At 61.6% G+C, this 9,710-nt stretch overlaps 3 protein-coding genes and 1 long non-coding RNA gene across 4 annotated transcripts in view; 3 read left to right on the top strand and 1 right to left on the bottom strand.

Moving 5' to 3' along the window:
• cped1 (cadherin-like and PC-esterase domain containing 1) overlaps window positions 1–884 on the top strand; it is a 9,025-nt gene extending 8,141 nt beyond the window's left edge. Inside the window, exon 22 of the mRNA XM_019897452.1 lies at window positions 829–884. Coding sequence (XP_019753011.1) covers window positions 829–884 — 56 coding nt within the window. The remainder of the gene's footprint in view (window positions 1–828) is intronic.
• Window positions 7–3,655, top strand: wnt16 (wingless-type MMTV integration site family, member 16). Its single transcript, XM_019897446.1, has 4 exons — window positions 7–1,000; window positions 2,008–2,240; window positions 2,619–2,899; window positions 3,106–3,655. The coding sequence occupies exons 1-4, from the start codon at window positions 900–902 to the stop codon at window positions 3,532–3,534; spliced, it is 1,044 nt and encodes a 347-aa protein (XP_019753005.1). The 5' UTR covers window positions 7–899; the 3' UTR covers window positions 3,535–3,655.
• A 271-nt stretch (window positions 3,656–3,926) lies between these two features.
• LOC109532565 (uncharacterized) lies at window positions 3,927–5,024 on the top strand. Its single transcript, XR_002171397.1, has 2 exons — window positions 3,927–4,212; window positions 4,284–5,024. It is a non-coding gene; the product is annotated as an uncharacterized LOC109532565 (long non-coding RNA).
• A 1,878-nt stretch (window positions 5,025–6,902) lies between these two features.
• The window catches only part of ovch1 (ovochymase 1), a 5,534-nt gene continuing 2,726 nt past the window's right edge, over window positions 6,903–9,710 (bottom strand). The window contains exons 4-14 of the mRNA XM_019897713.1: window positions 9,179–9,274; window positions 9,030–9,105; window positions 8,756–8,945; window positions 8,543–8,682; window positions 8,328–8,478; window positions 8,227–8,265; window positions 7,933–8,155; window positions 7,703–7,860; window positions 7,530–7,628; window positions 7,185–7,321; window positions 6,903–7,106 (exon numbers count right to left, since the gene is read on the bottom strand). Of these exons, the coding sequence (XP_019753272.1) occupies window positions 6,948–7,106; window positions 7,185–7,321; window positions 7,530–7,628; window positions 7,703–7,860; window positions 7,933–8,155; window positions 8,227–8,265; window positions 8,328–8,478; window positions 8,543–8,682; window positions 8,756–8,945; window positions 9,030–9,105; window positions 9,179–9,274 (1,468 nt within the window). The 3' untranslated portion in view covers window positions 6,903–6,947. The remainder of the gene's footprint in view (window positions 7,107–7,184; window positions 7,322–7,529; window positions 7,629–7,702; window positions 7,861–7,932; window positions 8,156–8,226; window positions 8,266–8,327; window positions 8,479–8,542; window positions 8,683–8,755; window positions 8,946–9,029; window positions 9,106–9,178; window positions 9,275–9,710) is intronic.

The following is a 9,710-nucleotide window of genomic DNA, read 5'->3' as shown; positions in this document are numbered from 1 at the left end:
CCGCGCGCCCGACGGTGACCATGGCGCGCGGCGACCGAGACGACGCCGACCCGCCCCGTCCATCGCGCTTCTGGATCATCTCCGACAAGCGGCTCGCATCGGGCGCGACCTTGACTTTCTTTCCCGAGTTGGAACGTGGACTCGCCCTCATCGACGAAGTGGACTTTTTCTTCTTGGGAGGGCCGCCCGCGGAAAGCCGTCCATTCCTTTGGAGACGGCTTGGCGTCGAAGGCGGGGCAACGACTTTGGCGGCTGAGGCCGGGACCGATGTCGGGGTGGCCCGCGGCCCCTCCGCTAGCTCCGCCCCTGCCCCGGGCGGATCCCGCCCTTTGGCGAGCGCCACCAACTTGGCCATCTATGCGTCCGTCTGGCAGGTTTGCGGGCGGCGGGCGGCCCCCGAACGGGTTGCCGGCCAGTCGCCCCCCAAATCGGGCCCGGAGCGGAGGCCGACGTTTGCCGTCCGTTGTCCGTGGCCGGAGGCCGCTCTTGTATTCGTTGTGCGGTCCATGAAGAAACATCTGCCAAATGTTTGTCTTCTCTCCGTCTTTGGCCGACGGCACGGCCACGTTTCCTCTCCTCTCCTCCCGCGTCGTGTTTGGCGTTTGGCTCTTGTTTTGTTTTCCAACTCCCTCGTCTGTTTTGAATCTGCCCTTTTGAACGGAACAGTGCGAGTGCGCGTTTTTTGGGGGGGGGCGTGGTGGGGGCGGGCGTTTGACCCCGCCCATTCGGCGCGCGTCACTCGGCCGCTGATTGTCCGTCCAATTAGCGTGGGGCTGTGACGTCACCGTCGGGCTCCGACGAGGGACGTGGCGCGGCGGCTCTCCCCAGTCGCCTTCGGAACCCCCCTCCCCTCGGCGGCGCGCGCCGTACGCGGACGCTCATGAGGACGGACGGCGGCCATGGAGTCCACCCCGAACCCGAAGCCGGTACCGGCGCGACGCGTGTGCACGCTGACGGTGCTGCTGTGCGTGTGCCCGTTGTGCTGCCAGGCCAGCTGGATGTGAGTGCCCTTCCCAACTCTTCTTTTTGCGGGCGACCGACGAGGGGGGGGGGCGGCCGGGTGCTCGGGGGTCGTCAGTTGAAGGCTCGCCCGCGGACGCACGTGTGGCTCGTTATTCCGAGAAGGCGCGGGCCTCGCCAGGTGACTTCGGATCGCTCGCTCTCTCTTCCCATCGGCGTCGGACCGGCGCTCCGCCGATCGTCGTTTCAGCCGCGGGGGGGGCAAGAGCGACAAGTGCATTTCTTTCTCTCCGTCGAGCGGGAATTCCATTCGCCGCATCGACGTCGAGTTTGAAAGAAGCGCTGAGCGGCGCGGCGGGGCGAGGGCCGATTGCGGAAAAGGGAAAGGAGGCCATTTTGGACGGCGAGTCGCCGATTCCTCCCGGTGACAACTCGTTGACCGCGCGATCGAAGCGTCGGAAATTGGCTTCTTCCAAGCCCGACAGCGACGTCGTGCTCGGCTCTTTTCGCCCCAACCTTTTTTTCCCGTGATTGTCGCGGCAAATGATGGAGGCGGCTCCGGGGAAACGTTGGCTCGGTTCCAGTGGAAACCATGTGGCGGTCTTGCTTGCTTGCGCTCGCTCGGACGTGTCCAAATGCTTTTCTGCTTTTCTTTGAAAGAAAGCGCCCGGAACGCAGGGGCGATTCTCAGATCGCACGTCGACGGCTTTTTTTTTGTTGTTGTTCTCACAGCGCTTCCGGATCGTGGCTGTCACATTTCACACGCGCCAACTTCTCCGGGGGCAGGATGGCTCCAGGATGTGTGTGTAGATTGATTCGGGGGCTGAGAAAATAACGTCTACTTGTCTGCCGGGAACCATTTTGGAGCCTCAAATGGGATGCTTGGACTTGCTCCCGCGACTGGCTTTGCTGGGCCGTCGAGCCGCGCACGAAATAGTATCGCGAGCGCTCACCCCGTCCCTCCTCCTCCCTCGCAAAAGAGAAGCGCCCCCGTCGGCGCGAGCCTCCGTTTTGCTCTGACGGCGCTTTGTGTGTTTTGCGGCGGAGGCTGCTGGGCGCCGACGGGCCGGACCATCGATGGTCCCGGGACGGCGGCTGCCGCTCGCTCCCCCTGAGCGCCCGGCAGCGCGAGGTGTGCCGCAAGCGGAGCTTCCTGGCGCCCAGCATCGTGGACGCCGCCCGGCTGGCCCTCGGCGAGTGCCAGAACCAGTTCCGGCACGAGAGGTGGAACTGCTCCGGCGGCCGCGACCCGGCCCTCTTTGGACACCAGCTGACCAGCGGTAAGACTGGACTAACTGGCGCAGGTACGCCGAACCCGTTGCAAGGCGAGTCACAAATTCAGTCGTTGGTCTTTTGGGGAGGGAACCCTTCTTTGGCTGTCTGATTGTTTTTTGGGGGGGGGCGGGGGCTGGCATGATGGCAGCACTAGTCGGTCGGTGGTATCCGCTGTTTATAAACAAAAAAAAAAAACGGAATGGAAAGCCCCAGAGTAAGTGGACTCTGTTGGTCAGCCGTCACTGTGTTGCGCTGCCCCCTAGTGGGCGAGTTGCGCCAGAAGAATTGAGGCGCCTCCGTGCTCAGCCAGGGAGCGCCGAGCGATGTGCCGTCATCAAAGGCGTTTGATTTGGAAAAGTGCCGTTTCCTTGCTGGCTTCCAAGGAACCAAAGAGACGGCGTTCGTGTACGCGGTGATGGCGGCCGGCCTGGTGCACGCCGTCACGCGCTTCTGTAGCCGCGGCAACGTGAGCGAGTGCGGCTGCGACGCCCGCCTCCAGGGCCCGGCGGAGGCCTGGCACTGGGGCGGCTGCTCGGACCACGTCCAGTACGGGACCTGGTTCAGCCGGCGCTTCCTGGCGCACGCCGCCGTCAACGCCTCGGCCGGGACGCGCGCGCAGGCCCTCCTCCGGATGAACCGGCACAACAGCGAAGCCGGCAGGCAGGTCCGAAACGCACTCCTCCTCCTCCTTCTTCTTCTTCTCCTGGATAGTTTCTCTCAAGTCCCCGGGGAAACGGCCCGGCGCAGCCCCGCTTTTCTTCCTCCGTTTTCTCGGCCCTCGTCTTCGGCGCGCCTTTCTCTCTTTCCTCTTCGTTTGTTCTTCGTTCTTGTTCCTCATCGGCTCGCGCTTCTTGGGCGGCTCTCCCGCAGGCGGTGGCGACCACCATGTCGACGGACTGCCGCTGCCACGGCGTTTCGGGCTCGTGCGCCGTGAAGACGTGCTGGCGGACGATGGCGCCGTTCGGCCGCGTGGGCGCCTACCTGAAGGAGCGCTACGAGGGCGGCGTGCGCCTCAAGAGGAAGGAGCCCCGGGCGCCCGACAAGCACCAGCTGGTCTTTGTCAGCAAGTCGCCCAACTACTGCCTGGAGGACCGGCGCGGCGGCGTGCTGGGCACCAGGGGGCGCCGCTGCAACCGCACCTCCGGGGGGCCGGACGGATGCAAGCTGCTGTGCTGCGGCCGCGGCTACGACACCCGCGTGGAGCGCCACGTGCGCCGATGCGCCTGCAAGTTCGTGTGGTGCTGCTACGTCCGATGTCGCCGATGCGAGAGCATGAGCGACGCGCACGCCTGCAAGTGAAACGCCCGCCGCCGCCGCGGACTGCTTTGGCTCTCGGCCTTTTCCCAAATAAATCCCCGCTCCATCCAAAAAAAAAAAAAAGGCCTTCTCTATGTCTCTTCGGGCACCTCAACAATCCAACGGTTTCCAATCGGGCGTGCGACAATTGATCGGTGAGCCTGCGATGAAAGGGATTGATGTGTGTGTGTGTGTGCGCATAGATATATATAGAGATGTTTTTGAAACTTCACATTGTCCAAATCCTCTGATTTTAGCCTCCAACGGTAAATGAAAACGCGCAGATCATCTTTGGCTTTTCTTGAGGACATCCACCAACAGTTTTTGTCGATTTTCTGACAGATGTTTTGAATCAAACCAGGAACGGATTTTTTTTTTTTTTTTTTTTTTGCTGACTATTCTGTCCCGTTTTCAACAAAGTGACCCAAATTGTTGTTTGCATCGGATTCATCATTTAAGGATTGACAATGCGAAGTTTGGTGCCTGACTTTCAAGGGCAATAAGAATCGTCACGCAAATGCTTTGTCCTGCACGCGTGCATGAGCGATGACGGGCCACAATGTCGGAGGAAAGGGCAACGAGTGACTTGAATTCACCATCCGGGATGTCCTGCGGTAACCCGGACGCGCGCGTATTTTGCCCGACGCCAACATAGAGACGCAAGGTCCAGAATCCTCTCAGGTCAGTTTTGGGAGTCGGAGCAACTTTTCGCTGCATGAGTTGAAAATCAACGTCAACGCTTTGATTTACAGGAAACTTGCGAGCGTGTCGGCGATTGTTGCGACGGGATCGAAAAGGTCGAGAGGACGTGAGGGGCAGCGAGGACGTCGCCCTGCGGACAGCGCGCCTGCTGCTCGGCTTCTGGACCGGGACGCGACGCCGGAGTCCGCATCCGAACAGGTCAGAGGTCGTTTTGTGGCGGTTTTGATTGAGGCCCAGCGGCGCGCTCAAATGACCGACTGCCCGTGTGTGCGCGCGCCCTTTTTTGTCATGTGTGTGCATCGAAAGTATTTGGGTGTCCTACGCCCATCATGGAATCATCCACATCAAGCGGGAAAGGTTCTCTTAAAAACAAAACCAAAAGGTGTTTTTCATGATTTCTTCCTCCATTTTTAATAGTCATCCAATTTTGCGTTGCTCCACCAGACTACTACTCCCAAGATTTTCAGTTCGGATGGATATAGTTCCATATATGCGTGAATGGACGCAACAGTGAAGCCACCGACGGCCATTTTACGTTGCCGCACTTGAAGGCGTTGATTTCTCGCTGGCGTTTTCACATTCTTTTTCCATCTCTGCGGTGGTTTCAGGCCCCAAACGTCTTTTTCTGCACAATAACTTTTGACTCTCTGAGGTCTTTTTTTATCTGTGCTCCACATGTTGTTCCCACTGGCCGGCCACTTCACCGCTCGACTGTCATCCAGTTTGTCACTTAAAAAAAAAAATTCAATATGCTACTTTGTCAAAGAAATAAAGCTAGATGACAAAGAACACTTTGACTCTCAACTTCATTCTTCAAGGCATCACAAAAAAAAAACCCGCCGTTGCCTCAATTAAAAAAAAAAAAAAAATCTTTGAGGGTGGGGGGGGGCATAATGCGGAAGTGGGTGGGGAAAGGCTGGAAACATGCCCCATTATTGGCTGATGGCTCTTAGATGGCCGGAGCGACAAGGATGAAAGGCTGCGATTGGTTTTTTCTCTAGTAGGCGTGGCTATGTAAATGTAGCATCGCCGTGATTGGCGGGCTCCAAATCAGGCCGAGTTTGGAGGCGGTGGCGGCAGCCGGTCGTTTTTCGAAGGCTCGTTCTTCCGGCACGAGTGGCGGCGGAGTCGCCGCGAGGGACGCCGGCGTTCGGTCCTTCCCATGGACGACCCGAAGCCGGACGCGCGGCGAGGTTCCGGGCGCTCCGAGTCCCGCGGAGACAAACGGCAGTCGGAAGCTTCCACTTGGCGTCCACGGTCGTGACCGCGGTGCAACTCTCAGCTCAAGACTTGAAACGCGGACACGTTTGGCAACCCGTATGACGACGACGACGAGGAGGAGAAGAAGAAGAAGCACTTGTTCGGTGGTAAGAACGCGAGCCTTTCGCGTGCCGCTCTGAGTTTCGGTGTCAGGTTCTCCGAGTGGGTCCCGCGCCAATTCTCTCGGGGCTCGTCGACACCGCACAGACGAATGAACGGGAGGAGCACCTCGAGGTCGTCGCCTGCCAATCTTCCATCGGGAAACATCTTTCAAGCCCAAATCCTTCTCTGCGGCGCTCACACTGGTCGATGACAAGTTGCACAGGAGGAAGTCAAGGTGAGCGCGCGCCCCCCCACCCCCACCAATTTTTTCCAAATATTATTCATTGGTTGATTTGCTGGCAAGCACTTGAAATGCTTCCGAAGGGCAAGCTGATTGGTTTAGCGCCAGCACGACTCAAGCCGCAGGCGTGGAATTGAGATGAGATCCTCGGACTACTTCCTGTCGGCCGACTCGGAGTCTCCCCCGTCTGTCCGAGACTGGCGTCGGAACCCTGACCCTTTTGGGACCGGGCCACTTCCCGCACCGCCGCCCTTTGGCGGTTTTCACTTTCCCAGACGTGAGCGCTAACCCTTCCCCTTCCGCCACTTTTAGGGACCGCGTGCGTGGCAAGCACATGACTTGTGTGTGGACAGGACCTGCTGCAGGGGTGCTGACCAATATTGAAGAGGCGTGCGGGAATGCTTTCCGCAATGTGCGCGTGTGTGGCCGCAGAAAGATACACGGAGCGCACGTGTAGAAAAGGAATGCCTGCATAAAGATTTCGATATGTGTAAAGTTGCGTATATGTGCGCATGTTGGGATGTTGACAGGAGGCGTTGTCCAACGTCGTCCTCCAGGACAACGAGGAGGTGCCGGCGGTCCTGGCGGCGCGCGGGGCCCTCGGAGCATCTCCGCTTCGAAGCCGGCCGACGAGGAGGCGTCACAAGCGGACACGGCGGTGAGCGCACGCAGCACCCCGACATTCCGATGACCTCGTGAGGCCGGCCGCCCCACCTTGCTCCCGAGACAAAAGCAGCGTCTGTCTTTCAAATATTACCCGCTTGTCGGTGAAAGGGGGCGGGGGGAGTCATCTTGATGGCCGTTTTTTTTTTTAACCTGTCACTCAGCCCAAAGTTGTACACAGTAGGGGGGATGCAGCGCCTTTCAAATATAACCCACCTCTCAATTTGATGCGGGAGATCCACTTTGACTCGACACCTCGGTCAGCCAAAAGTTGCACAAGTGCGGCGTTTCCCAGCGGACATCCACTTGGAGAGGCTTTGCTATCTGGAGGGCATAAGAGCCCAAAGCAAGTCGCCCCGAGGAGGAGGAAGCAGAAAGGACACAGAGGCGCTCGGATGGCAAAAATAACCTTTAATGCTTTGAATTGGCGACGCGTGTCCGGGCCGCGTCAGCCGTCCGTCACCTCGCCGATCCACGAGTGGTAATCGGCCACTTTGGAGAAGACGGCCGGCTTGCCGGGGTCGCACCGACGACTGCCCCATGTGAGCAACCCGAACAGGAAGTAGGTGCCGTGCTTCTGGCAGAACAGCGGCGCCCCCGAGTCGCCCTGCGCGAGAACAGCGGGGGGGGAGCCTTGAGCCGCCGGCGACTTTTCAAAGTCCGGCCGACGGACGGGAGGCGGTACCGCGCAGGCGGCGCCGGCGACCGGGTGGGCGCACACGTGGCCTTCGTCCACTCGGCCCCGGCCCCACTCGGCCCGGCACTTGGTGCGCTCCACCAGCGGAACCCCGGCGTGGTGCAGACGCTCCGCATTGAGGCCGGCTAGCGAGAGCGGTGGGGCGTGCGCGTCGTCGTCGCCGCCGATCCCCAAGACAGACAGACGAACGGATAGCAGGCGGCATTTGATTGGAACTTGGCCACAATCAAAAGGAAACCGTCTCTCTCTCTCTCAATTGATTGATTGATTGATGAACCCTTGTTCCTTGTCCCGTCTCCTCCCCCTGTTTGAGGACCCCAGATCAGACATTACCGGTGGCCGATGTCGCCCCCCAGCCGGCGCTGATGCATCTCCAGCCGTCATCCAGCTCCTCGTCCTCTTCGGCCACGCAAAGCGGCGTCACGCCGGCGCCTGCAAATGAGACGGACGCGTCAGGGCCGCCGTCGGACGTCACGTGACCGGCGAACCGAGGACGTCGGGCCCACCGAGCCTGGCGGGAACGGCGAGGCGGAGCAGCGAGAGGTCGTTTTTGGGAGGGAAGCCATCTTCCTGGGGCGGGTCAAAGACCCGGTCCACGGGGACGGTCTGGGACGGAGACAGGCCCAGGTCGTGCCCCCCCAAGACGGCCACGTCCTCTCCCGCGCTGCACGCAAGCAAAGTGGCGACGCTGGGGCGGCGGGGAAGAAAAAGGGGCGAGCGCTTCCGGCGAGCTTACCTGACCGCGCAGTGTCGCGCCGCCAGCACCCAGCGGCGGCGGATCAGAACCGCGCTGCAGTAATGGACGCCGTTCGCCTGGAGGCTGACCTGCCAGGGCCACGCCCCCGGACACGCCTCCGTCAGGTTCTCCGCTCTCGCCGGGCCGGCCCGCGGCGCCCGCAGCCCCGCCGGGCCCGGAAGGTTCTGGCAGACGGCCTTCCGCCGCCGCCCGCACCATTCCTCTGCGGGCGCGGCGTCACAGCGCGTTGACTCGGGTCCGGCCGCGGCGGCGAACGGCGGGTCGTCGGCCTACCTTCGCTCGGCTTGACCTCGTAGGCCACGTCCTGGTTTTCTGAAACGCAGCGAGCGGACGACTGTCGGGACTGACGACGGGGCCGCCGGCCAAATTCTTACCGATGACGTCTGCGATCCACCGAGCGTGCTCTTGGAGTTTGGTGTAGACGCCGGGTTTGCGGGCCCGACCGCATCCCACGCCCCAGCTCACCACGCCCGCCAGGCCGTAGCGCCCGCCGTCGTAACAGGACAGGGGGCCGCCAGAGTCGCCCTGAAAGAGGCGCGGGCGCGTGTCAACGCCGGAGCGCTCGCCCGTGCGCGTGCGCGCGGGTCACCTGACACGCATCGACTCCGCCCGCTTCCTGTCCCGCGCAGAACATGCGCGCTCGGATCCTGCTCTTGTAGTAGCTCTGGCAGAGGTCCGAGGTCATCACGGTCACGTTGACCTCCTGAAGTCGGGTCGCGCGGGGCCCGTCTATCGGGCGGGGGGGAAGCCGACTTGAGTCGCGGCGGCGGCGCCGACGGAACTCGAGCGGAGCCGCACTCACTCTCCCGGGTGGCCCCCCAGCCGGTGACGGTGCACTTCTCCCGCGTGGGCAACGGCGCCATCCACACCCGGATGGGTCGCACGAAGCGGTCGAAGGCGAGCGCTCTCTCCAGCCTCAGCAGGGCCACGTCGAATTCTTTGCTCCCGGAGCGGTAGCGGTGGTGGCTCACGATCGCCGACACGTCCGCCACCTGGGCCGCGTTGGCAACCTTGTAGAACGCTCGCGCTAAAGCGAAGGCCGCCGTCGCTATTTGTCGGAGAGCGATCGGAAGCACCTGCTGTCCTTCCTCGTCAGGGTCATCCAGGTCGTGTTTTCCCGCCAGGACCGTCCAGAAAGAGGCTTTGTTGTACCTGCGGCGACACAAAAGCTCAAAAGCGGCGGCGGCGTCGTCGCGGTCGCCGAGCGAGCGCGGCCGAACGGCACCTTTTGAAGCAGTGCGCCGCCGAGACCACCCAGAGCGGCGCCAGGACGGCGCCCCCGCACGCCGGCATGGTGGCGAGGCGCAGCGACACCTGCCACGGCCACGAGTGCGCCCACGCCTCCTGACCGCCGATGATGCGCGTCGCCGCTTTCTGATGCGCCACAAACGAGCGCACCCCCGCCAGTTCTGAGGACACGCGCGGCCCAAAGTCAGGAAGGAAGCTCTTGTACTTTGGAGCCGAATGATAGCGCCTCGTGTGGCGGTACCTTGACTTACGAGTTTAGCCCCCCCCCCATTCCAATTCTATTCATCTGTTGACTTTGGTCCATTTCCTTTCACAGCGTCACATCTGAGGCCCCCACCCACGCAACTCGCAGTTGGTCCAGCGAACCCGAAAAGCGGCGAATCCAGCCGGCCCCCGCCGGTGAGCGGGAAAACCGGTAAGTCAAAGTGCCGCGAGAGGCGTCCGAAGCGGTACCGTAGCGTCCCGCGAAATTCCCCGAGTGGCGCTGGGCTCGGGGTGCTCCCCGGGTC

The sequence above is a fragment of the Hippocampus comes genome, unplaced genomic scaffold (assembly GCF_001891065.2).
Source record: "Hippocampus comes isolate QL1 unplaced genomic scaffold, H_comes_QL1_v1.1 scaffold81, whole genome shotgun sequence".
Taxonomy (NCBI): Eukaryota; Metazoa; Chordata; class Actinopteri; order Syngnathiformes; family Syngnathidae; genus Hippocampus; species Hippocampus comes.
This window is presented reverse-complemented; position numbering and strand designations above follow the sequence as displayed.

Bases quoted from the DNA above. Each gene is read 5' to 3' on its own strand.
- wnt16 (XM_019897446.1), top strand. From the start codon at position 900: ATGGAGTCCACCCCGAACCCGAAGCCGGTACCGGCGCGACGCGTGTGC. The intron at 1,001-2,007 runs GTGAGTGCCCTT...TTTGCGGCGGAG, and splicing joins TGCTGCCAGGCCAGCTGGAT to GCTGCTGGGCGCCGACGGGC. The intron at 2,900-3,105 runs GTCCGAAACGCA...GCTCTCCCGCAG, and splicing joins ACAGCGAAGCCGGCAGGCAG to GCGGTGGCGACCACCATGTC.